The following is a 20,334-nucleotide window of genomic DNA, read 5'->3' on the forward strand; positions in this document are numbered from 1 at the left end:
GGCTCCTGCCAGGTACCAGGAGCAACAATGCCTCCTGAATTAGTATGGGAGGTGGGAAGGGCCCAACAGATATGCTGGGGATTAGGTAAGAAAAGAACCATTAATAGGTAGACAACTGGTGGGTGAGGTAATCTCTTTTACTGGCCCAGCTTCTTTTGGTGAAAGAGACAAGCTTTGGAGCTATCCAGAGGTCTTCTTTCATCACAGAAGTTGCTCCAGTAAAAGCTATTACCTCACCCACTTTCTCTCTAACTTCCTGGGACCAACACGGCTACAACAACACTGCAGATAATAAGTGTGTGTGTGTGTGTGTGGGGAGGGGGTTAGACGCTGCTCTCTTGGATCCCTCCAAGCTAAGGGGGTGAAATCCTAGTTTAGGAAAATCACTGTGTGAGCTCTCTTGCTATTCGTCTGCCCACCCACCAATCTAACTCTTCTCCCACACTGAAATCTGGCTAGGCTTCACCCATCCCCAGCGTCAGCCCTATGCATGTTGGTTTCCCTTGTTGAGGAAGCTGACAGGAGAGAGGTGATCCCCACAGGACCAAATCTCCAAGATTCCTGGTGTTGAGTTGGGAATGAGATTTTCTACAGGTAACCAGATCAAAGTTTGAGAAGGAGGAGGAGCGAGCTTTTTAAGAAGCCCACGAAATTCACCAGGAAAGATTCAGGATGCATTAGAAATAGATTATTTTTATGAACTGTACAGTAGCATGTAGCGACCCGCCTAAGATCAGGGCCCCCCTGTGCTAGGCCCTGTACATACACATAGCAAAAGCCCCGCCTTAAGGGCTAAAAACCAAAATGGATATGATAGACCAAGCATGGGAGGGGAAAGAGAGGAAGTGACTGACCCCAGGCCACTGTAACAAGGTGCCCATTAAGGACCAGGGCCTACCCAGCTCTGTTTGATTATCAGACCCAGCTGGGAAGGGTTCAGGTGTTTTCTATAAAGGGCTGAGAGACTCAGTTGGAGGGAGATGGGCTCCTGCAGTAAGGGGTGGGCGGGCAGGCGAGCGAGCAAAGAAAAGAAAAGGATGGGAAATGTATGTATCCATCCTTTCAGCACTTAGAGAGGAAAGGAAAAGCCTCAGGGAGTTGTAGTCCAAGGGGCAGAGGAACTGCTTTGTTTTGCTCAAGTTTTATGTTTAAAGGGTAAAACTGGGAGCTGAGTGAAGGGCATGAAGGACTTTGGGTGTGATGTTAGGTCTTCCTGGGCTGGGCAGACAGGCCAGCAACTCTGTGGTCACACTGGAGCTCTCTGGAGGAGCCAGGAGTAGAGCCCCAGGCTCAGGTCTCCCTGTCCAGTGTCTTGGCCACTAGACAACACTGCCTCTCTGCTTTGAACTTTGTTTTTCCTGCTGCCCAGACTTGGGTAGGTGATAGTTGTTGCAGCCACCCATGTGAGCTCTGTTTAGCACCCCTCTCCTATAGCTGGTGTGCAGAGATAGATTGGGAGTGTGGGACTAAACCAGCAGCTTTACTGATCACATCTAGCTGCAGGGAGACCCGCACAGAACTGACAAACACTCAGTATTCTCTCCCAGCATCCACTGGCCGCAGTGGAAATCCTGGGATGCCTTGTTCAAGACCTGTCTCAACCTCAGTTGCTAATCATTGCCTGCCTGGTGTAGGAGCAACAGTTTCTATCTGGGACATTACAACAGGGAACATAGGAACCATAGAGAGCAGTAAAGGGGATTTCTAAATTTTAGTGGCTAGATCCTCAGCTGGTATAATTCAGCAGGCCCAAGATTTCTAAATCTAACGTGCAACTAACTATCTTCATAACACTGAGATGCAGGGAGAATTGATCAGCTTTAACAAGGGCAGGAAAAGAGATGTTTAAAAAACAGGCAGGCATGTGAGGCGCCTTTTGAAGCTCATACAGGAGCTACCTGCTGTGCTTAATTTCAGAATCTAACGCTCTCATTAAAGGGAGAGGGAGGGCGCCTTTCATCTCTGCGGCACGTTGCATCCTCACTGCTCGCCACAAATGTTTTCATCAGGATCTCTGACCACTACAATACACTGAGCACATAGAACCTGTGTGGGACTGGGCATCACCTTGGGGGTGGGGGGGGAAGGTGGAAGTTATGTCTCTTTAAGCTGTTACAGTGACCCCCCCCCCCATGCCATGGGGGGGCGATAAAAATAACCCTCCACTATTAACTGGAGCAAATATTTGCAGTTTGGGACATGGAAGAAAGAAAGATGGATTATTTGGATTTTCTTTAATGAGAGAAAGGAAAATATGCTTCATTTTCACAAAGAAAGGAATATCCAAAACTACTTTCTTTCTTTTTTGCTGTGGGTTTTGTAGCAGGAGCAGGGTTTGTTCTCCCTCCAACTTTTCTTTCTCTGAGAAACAAGTCTGGAGTTTGTGTTTATAGAGACAAGAAATGCCTGCCCGCCCCTATTTATAGTGCGGGATTAATGTATATATAGACAGGCCTGTATGTGTGGGAGTGTGCACATCCTCTCTCAGAGCTGTCCAGTGGGGCAAAAAGCTTTTCTCAGCCACCTCCACCTCGGCCAGAAGTTTCCTCTCTCAGCCTCCCCCGCCCCAGTTCCCAGAGGAAATGACAGTGTGAACCCAGAGATTCTGTGGGACAGGATATATAAAACCTCAAACTCTCCTGAAGCCAAGCCAGGAGGATCACTCTAGCTCTGAGGGGCAGGCGAGGAGGGGAAACGGAAAATTCCTCCGGAGTCCCTGAGGGCTGAGCACGGATCCATTCGCTTGGTTCTCACATGCATCAAGAGCTTTTCTTTCTTTCTTTTGAAGGGTGGTAGGGAGGAATTTCAATTTTTAGGGTTAGTTAGCAATCACATACTGACCCGAGTCACTTACTGTGCAGCACTTTAGTTCCTATCCCCACCCTCTCCCACAATGAGCAGCAAGCTCACCTCCTCAGGAGCAGTCAAAAGGCCACAGTGAATGGATTTGATTGTACGAGTATTTTCTTTTTTTTGCACAGGGGAGTGGGATGCAAGGAGGAAGATCGTGGGAACTTTTGGTATCAGTTCCTTTAGACTGGTCTGATTCTATCCCGGGGGTAAGCAGGGATCTTGTGTAAAGCAGTGGTGTTGTGCCTGAGTGGGGTTTTGGCCTGGTGTCACTAGCTAGTATTTCACTTTCTTTTGAGGGAGAACAGAAGTTGGTCAAGGAAAGATGAGCCCTATCGGCAGAAAATTGGAAATTGTATACAACCTATTTGTATTCCAATAGTGCCTAGAGGCCCCAACCAAGATCAGGGCCCCTTGCACAAGGGGCTATACACACACCCGTAGCCGGAGACAGCCTCTGCCCCACAGCGCTTAGAATCTGAATAGACAGGGCAGACAAACTGTATGATTATCAAAAAGAAAAGGAGTACTTGTGGCACCTTAGAGACTAACAAATTAAGTCCTCCTTTTCTTTTTGCAAATACAGACTAACACGGCTGCTACTCTGAAACCTGTATGATTATCCTTATTTTACAAATGAGTCACTGAGGCACAGAGAGGTTAAAGGTCTGATTCGCTGCATCCCTGGCCCATGTGTGGCCGTTGACATGTGTGCAGTGTGACAGCAATGGGGGAGCAAAAGGCTGAATCAGAAAGGTGGCATTTCACATGCACTTTGCACTTGGGCTAACGACTACTGGCTTGTCTGCGTGGGACAGTGTGACCAGCTCTGTCGATAGAGTGAGCCAGGTTTAGCATTACAGGTGTAACACCCCCCTCTGAGGGAACTTAAAGTCCTTGTCTGCACACACAAGTTGTACTGCTTTAACCATACATGTACAGATAAAATGGTCCAACCGTCCTGGGATGGAAGCTGATATATTGATATGAAGTGCTCTATACCATTATGGTTTCATAGGCTTTAAAGCCAGAAGGTGTCGTTACCTCATCTACTCTGATCTCTTGCATCATGCAGGTCATTAATTTTCACACAGATACCCCTAAATTAAGCCCAAAGTTAGACTAAAGCATTTCAGCTCTCAAGAGACCAAACTATATGCCACCGGCAGAGAACAGGAGAGACTGAGGGGCCATCAATGCCCGAGACCCTGGCAGTGGCAGGGGATTGATTGCATGAGATATATATAAGTGAGAACAGAATAGCTATTCCCATCTAGGAAGGGGAATAAGCTATCGCAGGATATGGTACCTTATACTAGTATATCTGCATCCACTTTATTAGTTGTACTGGTATAACTGTACCGGTAAAAAAAATCAGCCCCCCCCCCCATACCGAAATAGTTATAATGGTACCAAAACTGTGTAGAGCAGGTCTTATGCTCGTATAACAGGGCTTGTTCTTGGGGACAGCATAACACCCTTCCCAAGTGATATATGCAAAACTGAAAAAGGCCCTATTGTAACTGGAATCAGAGCGTCCATGTGGGCGGGTGATACCTGTATAACTACAGTGCCTGAATTCACACCATCAGTTACCAAAACAGCTTTTCCGTGTGGATAAAGCACATAGCAGTGGAGATTAGATTGGGAGGCCCTGATCCCCACAAGTATTTAGGCAGTTAACTCCCACTGGTTAAGTTACTTGTCCAGAGTCACCCACGGAGTCAGCAGATCTCTCTAACAGCCAGTCCAGTGTCTTAACTAAGACCATCCTTCTTCTTAAAGACAGGAAAAATCAGAAGTTCCAGATAGCCTGGACAGTCCCACTACCTCACGCATCTGGGAGATTATGATTCAGGCAGCACAGAATTAGCAATTAAAAACACATTTCTTCTGTAACTAATCACAGACTTAAGAGCAGCTGAGAGGTGTTTCTGTGTGTGCTGATGAGCCACCGCCCCTCCGTTCCCTGAAAAGGACTTTATCCCTCCCCATGCCCTCCACCCCAGTCCACAAATAAAAAACATTTGAGCAAAAGGGAAAAAAAAAAGTTCTCCACTCAAATTTATAACTGACTCATTACCAATAAAAGCTCCCTTTTAAACTGGGTGAGTCATGGCATCATGCTGTGGCTTTTGCGCTACATTACACACATGTTACTTTCTTCCTTGTTCAGCTGAAGGGATGTGGTGGGGCCCCTCCCCAGGCCAGTCAGGTGCCCGCCCAGAGGCTGTGCAACCCCCTGCTTTTCCTGCCAAGTGATATTTTTGGCAAACCTCGAGAGGCTGTCTGGCTGCTACTGTCTGTTGAGCAGCAAAGGGCTGCCACGCAGGACAGCGCAATACTTAGTGTGGTATTGCATGGAGCCCAGCAGGATTGCAACACAAGACGTGTGCAGCTCAAGAGAGACAGGGATGGAAAATCTGAATTTTTTCACTCTGTTGAGTCTTGGGTGGGGCCGGAATTTATGTCCCTCCATCAACTGGAAAAAGGGCGGGCGGGGGGGGGGGGGGAGAGAATTTAAGGTGCAGGTGAAAAGTGCTGTTCTTCCAAGGAAATATAGTGAGCTGGGAAATCCACTTTCTATCCGAGACTAGTGCAGAGAGTTGTACGCTTGGGATAGGAGCAGGGAGACTGGTTAAACCCGCTTTTCCCAGAGGTATCTTAGCATCAGCTTCTGTCAGCCTCTGCAGCCAAACTTTCCACCAATTACCTCCTGTAACTCTAGCATCCAGCCCCTGCACGCCTGTCCAGTCTCAGCATTCACCCTGTTTTCCCATTTCTCTTGCTTAGCACCTGCCCCAGGGCTGTTTCATGCGGCTGGGTATCTTTCACTGGCTCTTCACGTCCCAGAATCCAAACGTGGCGATTATGTGCAATTTGAACTTGTGACACGTGAGCTGATTCAGATAAAAACCAATCTGACCCAAACCTTTCCCCCAAACTTGAACCAACCCTGCACCCACCACTTCTGTTAGGTTTGGAAAAGCTAGGACCAGAAGCAGAATTGCAGGAACACAGTGAGAGAGTCTGTTTGCATGGAACCTCCAGATCAGTCTGGCAGATTTAAGCGTCATTCTAAACCAGGATTAAATTTTGCAAATAACCCCTATCTTTGCAACGGAACAAACCAAGCTTCCTGAACTTTGAAGTGTCTGAAATTTGGATCTGAATTTTGTAGCTTCATACTACCTTTAATAGACGCACCCCAGACAAGTATGCTAAAACACACAGAAGCATGCTCACCCCATACATGTTCACACAGAAATACTCACCCAACTTTCACAGACACACAAACATGCCAAAAAAGCATTAGCATCTGAAAATATTGTACTTGCACTTTTTTGTGCCCACAGTTCACTGCAGGTGCACATGTTGGCAGTTACATGGTTAATTGCTGAACATCTTGGGCATCAAAATAAGCTAGTTAATTTCACTCTGATTTAAAATCAGTTTCTAGTCCATTTCATTTCCCAGTTAGTATGCATTAGCAAAAAGGCTGCAAGTCTTATTTGAAAACACTGCAGGCAAATTCTTCTGGAAATGGGATGGGAACTGTTTCCACCTTTTCAGTTAAAAAAATCCTAGAAACATTTCTATTGGGCTTAGTTTTTCTATTACATTTTATTAATAAAACCTAATTATAAAGCCAAATTCAACCTGACAAACAACATGATCAAACGTTAAAATATCACTAGGTTATTTTGATGAACATTCAGTTTCCACAATTGACCTGCAGCTGCAGCTAAGCCCTTCCACAGAGACCAGGGCAGTTTCAAATACCTGCTATGTATTGTGAAATTGGGGCTGTGTGTGTGTGTGTGTGTGTGTGTGTGTGTGTGTGTGTGTGTGTGTGTGTGTGTGTGTGTGTGTGTGTGTGTGTGTGTGTGTGTGTGCGTGCGCGCCGTTGATCTGCCACCTAACCTAAATGTCGGCCCAGGATCTGTGGAAGTGTCTCAATTTAAGCTGCATCCTGGGTGGTTGGCTTGCAGACTGACTACAGAGTCCTGAATTTATTTTAGGCATGATGTGTTATGCACATTGCACTGCTGCAGCATGGCTTTGCAGTGGTGCAGTATGCCATTGCATCAATCTGTGATACTGTTGCTTCATGGTGTGAAGATTCAACATAATCACATTATTTTGGAGTCATTTTATAAAGGCGCAGCTGTCCCAGAAAAGACTAATTTGGGATTGAGGAATCCCTTACTACAGTAATTTTGCTGGGCCCACCCCTAAGCCCCGGAAGCTGATTTGGTGATATAGATATCACTGAAATCAGGGTCATTTATGTGGACTCCTGCTAAGAGCTGCGTGCAGCAGAGACTACAAAAATATTTCTCTTGATTGGCATCTCTTGATTCGGAGGTTAATTATGTATATGAAACCAGCACTTGCATGACATATTGGGCCAAACCCAGAATCCAGGTCAGCTAGGTATGAAAATACGAACCAACGATTTTCCTAGGAGTGTCCTAGGGGAAAAATGTAGGTTAATGAAGCCTGCAGCTGCACTAAGACTAGACTCAGTTTAGGGAATCTAGATTCTAAGGAGAAGAGTCCTAACTGGATTTCTGTGGCCACCTGGAATGGTCTCTGGGAACAGCCATGGGAGCAGAAAACGTGGACTCAATTTCTGTCTGCCTGTTGTGAATGGTCTCTGTTTTCAGCCAGTCAATACATCAGGCTTAATTTAGACTCTAGGCTAAGGTTGTCTGTGCCTATGAAATTGTATCACCATCCACTTTAAACCTGACGTTAGTGACTGTAATCCACAGCTCGCCCTGTGCTGCCCCTGTTTAGGAATGTGCTTATTGTGAATTTGCCTGAAGCTTGCCACTGCTAAATATAAGAGTGAGAAGAACATATTCCTACATGGTTCCCACGATAGTGACTTGCATTCTGTTCCTTCTCTCTCTTACAGTTTTTTTCTGCTCTTTCCCATCAGCTGGAAACTCTTCCAGCTGCTTGGAACTTTGACCTCAACATATGTGGTGCATTTGCAAAAAAAAAAAATTAGATTTCTCAATGTAGCAAAAGAGAATCTCCAAACCGTAACACTTTATTGCTACCCATAGTCCAATGGAGGGACAGACCCAACCTCCCTTTGACTTCTGAGTGAGGAACGTCTAGGCAATCTTCATAGGTCTCAAGTCCTGTTAAAAGAGGAGGTCAGGCTAGCCGCATTGGCCTGCATGCTTAGCTGACCTGCTAGAGAAGTAGTAAAACACAGTAGTAACTCCTCCATGACAAAGGCCAGGTGGCGTGGCTGTCCCAGCAGTATAGGAAGGGCACTGATGTAAGCAAGAGGAAATTGGCAGGGTAATTGTCTACCTGTGAGGAGATTGGCCACTCCTGCAGAACCAATTAGCTTGAAAGGGACTTCCAGGGAGTCATTTAGGCCCAGATCCAGCAAAGCACTTAAGCATGTGCTTAACTTTAAAACAATGACCCAAGCAGTCCTACTGAAGCTAATTGGGGTACTCATGTTCTCAGAGTTAGGTGCATGATGGTTGAATTGGTGCCTGCATCCATATAATTTTTCAGAACCTCCTCTGACAGACAGGTGTCAAGTCCAGCCTCCTGACTATGTCCACTGGAGGGAGGTGTCTCCATAACTTCCCATGGCTGTTTTGTTCCATTGCTTACTAGAGATATGCCAAAATCAGAGTCAGGCATCCAAACACCCCTGAACTTTGGGGAACTTACCATCCAGGTAGAGAGCTGCACTGATTCTTACAATGTTCCCCTTCATAGAATCATAGAATACCAGGGTTGGAAGGGACCTCAGGAGGTCATCTAGTCCAACCCCCTGCTCAAAGCAGGACCAATCCCCAACTAAATCATCCCAGCCAGGGCTTTGTCAAGCCTGACCTTAAAAATATCTAAGGAAGGAGATTCCACCACCTCCCTAGGTAACGCATTCCAGTGTTTCACCGCCCTCCTAGTGAAATGGTTTTTCCTAATATCCAACCTAAACCTCCCCCACTGCAACTTGAGACCATTACTCCTTGTTCTGTCATCTGCTACCACTGAGAACAGTCTAGATCCATCCTCTTTGGAACCCCCTTTCAGGTAGTTGAAAGCAGCTATCAAATCCCCCCTCATTCTTCTCTTCCACAGACTAAACAATCCCAGTTCCCTCAGCCTCTCCTCATAAGTCATGTGTTCCAGTCCCCTAATCATTTTTGTTGCCCTCTGCTGGACTCTTTCCAATTTTTCCACATCCTTCTTGTAGTGTGGGGCCCAAAACTGGACACAGTACTCCAGATGAGGCCTCACCAATGTCGAATAGAGGGGAACGATCACGTCCCTCGATCTGCTGGCAATGCCCCTACCTATACAGCCCAAAATGCCATTGGCCTTCTTGGCAACAACAGCACACTGTTGACTCATATCCAGCTTCTTGTCCACTGTAACCCCTAGGTCCTTTTCTGCAGAACTGCTGCCGAGCCATTCGGTCCCTAGTCTGTAGCGGTGCATGGGATTCTTCCGACCTAAGTGCAGGACTCTGCACTTGTCCTTGTTGAACCTCATCAGATTTCTTTTGGCCCAATCCTCTAATTTGTCTAGGGCCCTCTGTATCCTATCCCTACCCTCCAGTGTATCTACCTCTCCTCCCAGTTTAGTGTCATCTGCAAACTTGCTGAGGGTGGAATCCACACCATCCTCCAGATCATTTATGAAGATATTGAAAAAACCGGCTCCAGGACCGACCCTTGGGGCACTCCACTTGATACCGGCTGCCAACTAGACATGGAGCCATTGATCACTACCCGTTGAGCCCGACAATCTAGCCAGCTTTCTATCCACCTTATAGTCCATTCATCCAGCCCATACTTCTTTAACTTGCTGGCAAGAATACTGTGGGAGACCGTGTCAAAAGCTTTGCTAAAGTCAAGGAACAACATGTCCACCGCTTTCCCCTCATCCACAGAGCCAGTTATCTCGTCATAGGAGGCAATTAGATTAGTCAGGCATGACTTTCCCTTGGTGAATCCATGCTGACTGTTCCTGATCACTTTTCTCTCCTCTAAGTGCTTCAGAATTGATTCCTTGAGGACCTGCTCCATGATTTTTCCAGGGACTGAGGTGAGGCTGACTGGCCTGTAGTTTCCAGGATCCTCCTTTTTCAAAGATGGGCACTACATTTTTCAAAGATGGGCACTACTTTTTCCAGTCGTCCGGGACTTCCCCGGATCGCCATGAGTTTTCAAAGATAATGGCCAATGGCTCTGCAATCACATCCGCCAACTCCTTTAGCACTCTCGGATGCAGCGCACCCGGCCCCATGGACTTGTGCTCGTTCAGCTTTTCTAAATAGTCCCGAACCACTTCTTTCTCCACAGAGGGTTGATCACCTCCTCCCCATGCTGTGCTGCCCAGTGCAGCAGTCTGGGAGCTGACCTTGTTCGTGAAGACAGAGGCAAAAAAAGCACTGAGTACATTAGCTTTTTCCACATCCTCTGTCACTAGGTTGCCTCCCTCATTCAGTAAGGGCCCCACACTTTCCTTGACTTTCTTCTTGTTGCTAACATACCTGAAGAAACCCTTCTTGCTACTCTTAACATCTCTTGCTAGCTGCAACTCCAGGTGTGATTTGGCCTTCTGATTTCACTCCTGCATCCCCGAGCAATATTTTTATACTCTTCCCTGGTCATTTGTCTAATCTTCCACTTCTTGTAAGCTTCTTTTTTGTGTTCAAGATCAGCAAGGATTTCACTGTTAAGCCAAGCTGGTCGCCTGCCATATTTACTATTCTTTCTACACATTGGGATGGTTTGTCCCTGTAACCTCAATAAGGATTCTTTAAAATACAGCCAGCTCTCCTGGACTCCTATCCCCTTCATGTTATTCTCCCAGGGGATCCTGCCCATCAGTTCCCTGAGGGAATCAAAGTCTGCTTTTCTGAAGTCCAGGGTCCATATTCTGCTGCTCTCCTTTCTTCCCTGTGTCAGGATCCTGAACTCGACCATCTCATGGTCACTGCCTCCCAGGTTCCCATCCACTTTTGCTTCCCCTACTAATTCTTCCCGGTTTGTGAGCAACAGGTCAAGAAGAGCTCTGCCCCGAGTTGGTTCCTCCAGCACTTGCACCAGGAAATTGTCCCCTACACTTTCCAAAAACTTCCTGGATTGTCTGTCCACCGCTGTATTGCTCTCCCAGCAGATATCAGGGTGATTGAAGTCTCTCATGAGAACCAGGGCCTGCGATCTAGTAACTTCCGTGAGTTGCTGGAAGAAAGCCTCGTCCACCTCATCCCCCTGGTCCGGTGGTCTATAGCAGACTCCCACCACGACATCACCCTTGTTGCTCACACTTCTAAACTTAATCCAGAGATACTCAGATTTTTCTGCAGTTTCATACTTGAGCTCTGAGCAGTCATACTGCTCCCTTACACACAGTGCAACTCCCCCACCTTTTCTGCCCTGCCTGTCCTTCCTGAACAGTTTATATCCATCCATGACAGTACTCCAGTCATGTGAGTTATCCCACCAAGTCTCTGTTATTCCAATCACATCATAATTCCTTGACTGTGCCAGGACTTCCAGTTCTCCCTGCTTGTTTCCCAGGCTTCTTGCATTTGTGTATAGGCACTTGAGATAACTCGCTGATCGTCCCTCTTTCTCAGTATGAGGCAGGAGCCCTGCCCTCTCGCGCGCTCCTGCTCATGCTTCCTCCCGGTATCCCACTTCCCCACTTATATCAGGGCTTCTATGATTCTATGAATGCTTTAAAAATAATTGATTGATTTTGTTACTGATAATTTATTCGTCTGTGGTTTCATTTGTGCTGAAGAAGAACTAAACATCAAGTCTAAGGGCATGTCTTCACTGGCAAAGTTAAAGCTACCTTGGACCTTCCTGGCATTACAAGAGAAACAAAGAAACTTTTTGCTTAATGACTGGGTGCTACCCCTTGATTAAATAAAGTCATCTCCTTTGGAGACAGTCTGGTTCAAAGACTGCTCTCAGTTACAGCCCGTCAATCCTGCTGAACTCAGTAGGGGTGTGGGGTATCGCTGAGGGTAGAATAGTGCACAATAACTTTAAAATCATGGGCCAAATTTCCAGACGTGCATGTACAAAATGGGTGTGCACATTTACACGCTCCCAGCTGGGATGTACAACCACCCCAGTGCATGCCTGTATGCAAATTGCCTTGTGCCCACACAATCAAGGATGGCGCTTCTCCATTGGGCATATGCCCTTCTGAAAAGTCAGGCCCTAAATCTCCATAAATTGAAGAAAAATATATGACCTGGCTTGGGAGGCAGGGGGTACAGTGGAGGCATTTTAACTGGATACTTCTGTTGTTCATTACCGCCCCACCCCTGCTGCAACACCAACACTCCCTCCTGGAAGCATACTGTGAGTAGTCTTTAGGCAGTCCTATGGAAGGCCATTTCATTATCAAGCTTTTACCCCCCCTGTTTGTGCTTATTAAAAATGCTCAGCTAGAAGATAATGGGAGAAAGGGGAATTTAGCATATGTGTGGCCTTGACAAAAGCTGGCAGAGAGCAGAGGCACTCCTTCCACTGAAAAATCAGTTTACTAAAGCTTCACAGTTCTATGTTAAGAGCAAAGGTTTTCAAGTTGTTGTTTTTTTTGGTATGTGCGATGCCCATTTCCATTTGGAAATGGGCAGAACGCCCAGGGTCCTGAGCAGAGATGCCCTCCTTGCTAGTCTAAACATGGGCCATTCCTCTACCATCTAAATATAGGCCCTTCTTAACCCACCTGATGCTGGTCCAAAGCATGCATGCTAGGGGCATGAAACTATACATGTGTGGAGATGGGGAGGGCTGGCTTATGGGGGGGATCAACCAACAAGTATTTGATTCTGAGGCTTGGGCCCAGATGTTTGCCTCTGATTCCCCCTTGTGATGGCAGCCCTGATGTAAGATTGGTTTATCCAGCCATCTGAGGGTTCCCCAGCATGCTGGAAACCCCAGCGGCGTAGAGCTGGCATAGCTGGCACTATACTACCCCTCGTTGCAGCCCCCAGTGTAGGTGGTCTGTAAGGGACATGGCTGGGAAAATGGGTGTGGCCAGAATTGCCCTTGTGCTCTGACATGTCCCAAGTCCTGGAATGGTCCCTTCAGCTGTTGGCAATTGGCTGTCAGTTGAGCAGCCTTGAGGCTGACCTGATTTGGTTGGGAGCTGAACTGGCCCTAGCACCAGTGAGCCAGAAAAGTGGCGTAAAGCCACCTTTGTTCGCTGCCCTTAGGACCTGCACCAGATGGAGCTCAGCTGGTCCCAAGGGCTGGGCCCTGGGACTGGAAAGGCATCTGCACAGTTCCATTGATGATCATAGGCCCAGTTGGAGATATGGTACTTTGTGTGTGTTCAAGAATTCAGTCTACTCCTCTCTTTCTTCACCACCATGCTACAGCCTCCCATTGACTGCTGGAAAATGCCCAAGAATAGTCAAGTAAGTAATAAACTGCATTCTCCCAACCCTAGCACCCTCAAGTCTTCCCGTCTCAGTCAGCTTCTCCTCACACCCATTCTCTCCTACAGAAGGGACAAGCTGGGGTGAATGCATAAGGAAGGCTCCTAGAAAGGTTGAAGCTGGCACCACTTGGCAGAAGAAGCGAGAAACCATTGACTAACCATCCCTGGTATGGTGATGCTGTAAACTTTGGAAACAATTAGAGTGTTGCATTATGAAACATCTAAAGTGAGTGCCAGAAAGAGCACTGGAGCCATCTTGGACAAAGAAATAAGCAGTGGCTCTGCCTGGGTAGCTCTTTGTCCAGTGAATAAAAGCCAGAATTAGATGGAAGGTGATCACTTTACCCAATAACAAAGCAGAAGAGAGAGAATTTTTCCACTTAGGTTGCCAGCCACTACAATATTTTGGCGAGTGAAGAAGATAGTGTGCAGCAGACAGTTATGGATCCTTGCACCTCCTGGAAGCACAATTGGCCTGTGGAAAGAACCATCTTGGATATTCTGGGTGCCAAGGAATTTTGCAATGAACAGGACACCGATCCACGACGGGTCAAGGCCGTGGTTGCCTTTGAATCTGAATCAGGAAGGTTCACGTGAAGAAAACGGCTGGGAAGCAGAAAACTAGAGCTGGTGGCAGTTTTCCATTCCACAAGGTTTTTAGACAAAACACTGTCTGTTTTCTAAACAAAAGTTTTTGAGGAAAAAATTCATTTCTTTCGAAATTTCCCAGTTTTTCAACCAAACATTAAAACTTTGGGGGTTTTTGAAAACTGAGTACAAAAAAATTGTCCAAAAAAAAATTCCAGTAAATTTTTTGGGGAAAAAAAGAAAAAAGTTCATTTCTTGCAATTTATTTTCCTACAGGAAAATACGTATCTTTTTCTAACCAGCCCTAGAGAAGACAAAGTGGTTGAAGTTTTGTGGACCAGCTGATGAAGGAGTCCAAGTCAAACTTTGAAGCTGGGATGGAGATATGAAACCCTGTCAAATGAGGAAGAGGAGGAATTGCCTGTGTTCAGTGGCAGAGGGGGCCACTGAAGGAGTGGATCAGGTTTAAAGAAAGGCTGAAGGAGGAATGATTGGACCAGCTGGGAGAGCTGGCAGTCCTTGGAAAGCCAGTAAGAAGAAGAGCTGATTGAATAAAACACCTGAGCCATGGATGGGTTTAAGAATGAAAGTGCCAAGTTTGGCTTGCCCTGACCCATGAGCTCATGCACTTCATTACTCTGAGTGTTCAAACAGCCACTGAGCAGCCAGAAAAAGGCCTGTAAATCCCAGAGTGTGAGCATTCACACTGGAAACTCATGATTCACTGCCGCCCTTGGAGCGCATCCTGGTCCTGGGGAGAGCCATTGCACAGGCAGAGCTTGACCAAGGAGTGAGGCTGTCTGCACTAGGACAAAGTGTTCCCTCAAAGTGGAAATATTTGCTCTTGCAGCCTGTTGCTACCCCTCTCCTCCCTTTCCGGAGGCAAATATGCTGAAAGGAAGAGTGACGGGAGAGTTAACAAATTTTGGCGGGAAATGGGAGAGGCAGAGGGAGGGGGAGCCCTCTGCACCTCCTCCCCCTCACTCTCTAAGGCAGTGGTTTTCAAACCTTTTTTCTGGTGACCCAGTTGAAGAAAATGTTTGATGCCCGTGACCCAACAGAGCTGGGGATGAGGAGTTTTGGGTGTGGGAGGGGCTCAGGACTGGGGCAGAGGGTTGGGGTATGGAGGTGAGAGCTGAGGGGTCGGGCTGGGAATGAGGGGTTCAGGGTGTGGGAGGGGGCTCTGGGCTGGGGCAGGGGGTTGGGGTGTGGGAGGGGGTCAGGGCTCTGGACTGGGGGTGCAGGCTCTGGGGTGGGGCTGGGAATGAGGGGTTTGGGGGCAGGAGGGGGCTCCGGGTTTGGGGGGGGCCTCAGGGCTGGGGCAGGGGATTGGGGCGCAGGGTTGCCGCCCGAGGCTCCCGGTCAGCGGCGCAGTGGGAGTGCTAAGGCAGGCTTCCTGCCTGTCCTGGCACCATGGACCGCGCTGCGCCCCGGAAGCACCGAGCAGCAGGTCCAGCTCCTAGGCAGAGGCACACAAGCGGTGCTGTATGGCTCTCACCTGGAGGCACTGCTCTCCCCCAGCTCCCATTGGCTGGGAACCAGCCAGTGGGAGTGTGGAGTTGGTGCTTGGGGCGGGGGCAGCGCACAAAGCCCTGTGGCCCCCCCACCTAGAGCCGGACCTGCTGCTGGCTTCTTCCTGGGTGCAGTGCAGTGTCAGAACAGGTAGGGACTAGCCTGCCTTAGCCAGGCAGCACCACCGATGGGACTTTTAATGGCCCGGTCGGCGGTGCTGACCAGAGCCGCCATGACCCAGTGCCTTACATTCCGCGACCCAGTATTGGATCACGACCCGCAGTTTGAAAACCATTGCTCTAAGCAGCTCCAGTCACTGCTCTCTGTCCCCTGGGAGGGGAGAGAAGGGAAGGCAAAGTCTGCAATGGGCTCCAGAGCACGCATTGCTTGCTAGGCTTTGAACCTGGGCCCCCTAGCCCTGGCTTCAGCAGAGGATCACTGAGCTGGGCCACAGGTTTATAAGGAGCACTCAGCTTGCCGGATCCCAGCAGCTGTCTAAGGCTCTTCCTTGTCCATTGCCTGCATCTTTCTCCCACACCTGTCTGACAGTGCTGGGCCCAGAGCAGAGCTCTCAGAACTGTTCTGCAAGACTATTCAGGTCCTGGTCAGAGCCCTCAGGGATCTGATACGAGTGGCCAGCGAGGCACAGAGTAGTTGCTAATCAGAGAAATGGTTAATTTTTTGTTTGCTTTATAAAAGACTACCTCTTTTTATCCCTTTCCATTATAAGCATCATCCCCCACCCTCACTGCCTCGTGCTAAGACTTCTCATTGCTTGTCTCCTGCCTGGGTCTGTGACGGCACAGAGCACTATCAAGGGTATTGGAATTGTCCTCAAGGTCAGGCATCCATGGCCTATATGTCCCCATGAGAGTTGGAGGCACTGCTAACTGATTGCACCCAGACCAGTGGCTATAAAGTAGGTGATGCCACAAACCTGGCCAATGCTGCCCAGGATCCTCATGTATATCAGCTGGCACTACTTAGTGGAATATGGGTTATTCAGGACCCTCCTGGGTAAAAGTTCAGTCATTCAATTAGGGAGAGAAACAATGCCTTGTGACTAGTGTGGCCAACCCCAAGGAGATTAGGTGATGAAAGCATCCCTAAGCATATCCCCCTTTTGCATGGAGTGGGAAGCAGGAAGGCAGGGCACGGCTGTGGTGGAGTCAGAAGAGAAAGGGCTGGAGATGTTCAACAAGGGCTGTATTTCTGGAGGAGGAGCAGCTGCATGGCACCAGCAGGCCAGGCCAGCAATGGACGAGGCCAGCATGTCAGTATCACCTTTAGTCTGATCTGGATGAGGTGCCTATTTCCCAGATTTATGACTGTCCTGCCAGATGTGAGGGATACAGCGGAAGGAGAAAAGACAAAGAGAAGGACAGTGGAATTTCAGTCGCGGGATGCTGGAGCAGGGAGCACCCACAGCTCAAAGATCTGCCAAGTGCTGTGTGGTAAAACTTGGCCAGTTCATGAGGGAAACTAAGAATAAATCAATGCTTTGCATTCCTGCCTCTCCTGTGCCCAGCAGTAATCCTCACTGGCTGAACAGAGACTGGTTCATTCCATGTGTGTGTATCTGTTCCAGGCCCTGTGGCGTCCCCTCCTAGCTGGGACAAAGATCAAGCCCTCACTCTGTGCTGTTACAGGCTGTGCCTCCTACTGCACAGAGCACATCTGATGTGGTGGCACCTTTCCATTTTCCTGCTCCTACTAATGCACCTCAACCTCACACATCCCTCTATAAGGGGGAGAAGATATTGAATTACCCGTGACAGCCGGGCTGCTGATTTCTCTGGAGGCTGGAGTTTGCACCTGAATATTCAGCTGGAGAAAACCACACTGTGTGTATATAAATGCCTGCAGCGTAGCTATAAACCATCTATTTTCCTATGATTGTGTACTGGTGCCCATCACCATGGTATCTGAGCACCTATTAGGGAGAAAGATGAAGACCGCAGGCCAGACAAGGTGGAGTCCAGGAGGTGAAACACAAGTGCACAAGCCGCATGTCCTCCATCTGTTACTGATGATAGTAAGCCACCCACTGTACTTTGGACGAGAGAGGGTTGAAAACTTGACTCTGCACAGCATTACAGTTCTAACTCAAAGCCCACACATGGACAGAGGGCTGGGTCTGTTGCTCCCAGGCTTTGCCCTCTTTAGGGAGATATATTGGCTGCACAGACGCTCCATCCCTGCGGCACAGCGCCAATACCACAAAATCACAGAGCAGGGACAGCGTTCACTTTGATTTCTCCCCATTCATTCCCCCATCCTTCCGGAGTTCCAGCATCGCCCTGCTAACAGCAATGGGAGAAGTAAACTGAGCCCAGTTCAGCCACCCCCAAGACAAAACTACCAATTCCAGTGGTGAAGGTCAGGTACACATGGGATTGATACCAGCACAGCTAACACAGCCTGCTTACTAAAAGCTGGCTCCTTCATAGAACAGCATGATGAAGATCCTCCTGGTTCCCTACTGCAGTGGCTCTCAATCTTTCCAGACTACTGTATCCCTTTCAGGAGTCTGGTTTGTCTTGCATACCCCCAAGTTTCATCTCACTTAAAAACCACTTGCTTACAAAATCAGACATAAAAATACAAAAGTGTCACAGCACACGATTACTGAAAAATTGCTTCCTTTCTCATTTTTACCATATAATTATAAAATAAATCAATTGGAATATAAATAGTGTACTTACATTTCAGCATATAGTATATACAGCAGTAGAAACAAGTCATTGGAGTCTGTATGACATTTTAGTTTGTACTGACTTTGCTAGTGCTTTTTATGTAGCCTGTTGTAAAACTAGGCAAATATCTAGATGAGTTGATGTACCCCCTGGAAGACCTCTGCGTACCCCCAGAGGTACATGTACCCCGGTTGAGAACCACTACCCTACTGAACACTTGATGGAATCACATTCCCGGACAGAAGGGAGCTTACAGCACGATCTGCTTCATAGAAAAACCCTGTTTTAAAACTAGCAGCTTGTCTCCTCGATCCCAGGCACATGCAGCATGGGGCTGAGATCTCATCACTCTGCAGTGGACCCCACTGAGTCCCTGACCCCAGTGCTGGGTTGTCTGAGACTGACGGTTAATTGCCTTGAAATCTGTACTTCAATCCCCCTGATGCTCCTGGGCTGGGATGCAGAGAGCTGGCCCTGAAACCAGTCCCCTTATTTGCTCCCTGCAGCTGCTGTCCCAGTATTTGGACTGTCTGGGCTTTGAGACAACTCCCCCTCGAGTTCATTCCCTTCTTTTTCTCCCTGCAGCTGCAGTCCCAGCATTGAACAGTCAGGGTTTGAGGGCTAATCTTTCTCCAGTCCACTCTCTCTCACCTCTCCCCATTGATTTTTCTCTGCTCTATTCCCTGTGCCTCTCCCTCGCATTGACCAGGTTTTCCCCGTCATCTCCCAAAAAGCCGGGCTCTAACCAGCAGCAAGTGACTTTGCATGAGGGAACTTACCTCCAGACTCTGGTCCTGCATGGAGGGGCTGCATCTGCAGAGTGAGCTGGAGCAGCAGCAGTGCTGTGGGAAGATCGCTGGACCCCATGATGTAACCTAGAGTGGACAAGCGGTTAGCATTCCTCGCGCAGCGAGAGAGGAGAAGGAGCAGGAGGCACAGCCACGGACAGAGCCTATCTGTTTTCAATTGAGGGCTCTGCCACTACTATATTTAATAAACTGCTGCTGAGGGAGGGACCTTTGGATTTTCCCCACCAGTCACAAATCAGACTGGGTTAAAACAGGCCCCTCTCAGATTACAAGTAGGTTCCCCTTAAAGGGCTAGTGCCTCACGGCTGCCTCTCCCCCATGCTCTGAATGGTTCCTTGTTCCTCGCACCAGGGGGGTTCCCTTTCTCTCCATGGCTGTTTTGGACTGCCCAGGCCTGAGGCTCGTGAGGATGATGTCTCACCGCCATGCGGTTGCTAGTGTCAGCTGAGAGAGGAGTAGGGTGTTGCCGTGAGCGTCGAGTAGCCTTTCTCAGAGCTGCTGGGAGCTATATTGTCTGGCAGCACATGCATTGGCAGCTACTGAGAGTCTGAATCTCCGAGGAGCAGGCCTATGTATGGAGGCTAATACTGGGAGCTGGAATATGCATCTAAAATTCAGATATGGATAAATAAGAAGAGGCCCAAGGGCAGTATCCATGTGCCAACTCCCAGCTTGGCCAGAAAAGCCATTTGAGGCCTGGCGCGTCCTAAAAGCAAAACCTTCTGTGAGGGGTTTCTCCAGCATGGCTAGAGGACTACCCAGTTCACAAAGGCTCCAACTGGTCTTGTAGGCTGATGGCCCAATTAAAAATCATGTATAAATGGAGGCCTCACAGAGCATTCTGTTTCTTGGCTTGTATCTGCCCAGTTCTGCGGTATCTTGGCTGACTGGCTTAGCTGCTGTTAGGAGAAGAGTTCACCGCAATTCCCAGCAGCCATCAGGCTTCAATCCCAACCAATCTGGGTGAGATTTCTACACTGGGGGGGGGGGGGGGGGGTTGCAAGGAACTGTGGGATTGCAAACAAAATGGCTTTTGCCAGTGAAGCTCCACTAGGCTAGCAGGGAATTTTGGATGATGGAGATGGGCGTGTGGCCATCCACAGCCCTTGGAGATGGAAGACTTTATTTGACAAATAAAGCACTGAAGAGCGTGTGTCCCATCACCTCACTGAATCTCCTTCCCCCTCTAACTCTGAGGAGATGGCCCCCCACATGGTGAGCTGGAACACCATGCTCCTTGCTGCTTGCGTGTGGGGGGTGGGAGGGATGAAAGGATGAGAGGCTTTTGTAAAAAATATTTGTTTCTCCTTTGCTGGAAGCAGTGTGTGCCTTATTCAGAGATCAGATAGCGGATCCCAGTGTCTTGGCTTCACTTCAGGTTCTGATAGCCCAGCAATAGAAATTGACGGTGGATAGGACTT

At 48.3% G+C, this 20,334-nt stretch overlaps 1 protein-coding gene across 1 annotated transcript in view; it reads right to left on the bottom strand.

The window, feature by feature from the left end:
- Window positions 1-19,083, bottom strand: part of CSPG4 (chondroitin sulfate proteoglycan 4) — an 81,321-nt gene extending 62,238 nt beyond the window's left edge. The window contains exon 1 of the mRNA XM_027831049.3: window positions 18,884-19,083. Within this exon, the coding sequence (XP_027686850.3) occupies window positions 18,884-18,971 (88 nt within the window). The 5' untranslated portion in view covers window positions 18,972-19,083. The remainder of the gene's footprint in view (window positions 1-18,883) is intronic.
- Window positions 19,084-20,334: the final 1,251 nt, after the last annotated feature.

The sequence above is a fragment of the Chelonia mydas genome, chromosome 10, assembly GCF_015237465.2.
Source record: "Chelonia mydas isolate rCheMyd1 chromosome 10, rCheMyd1.pri.v2, whole genome shotgun sequence".
Taxonomy (NCBI): domain Eukaryota; kingdom Metazoa; phylum Chordata; order Testudines; family Cheloniidae; genus Chelonia; species Chelonia mydas.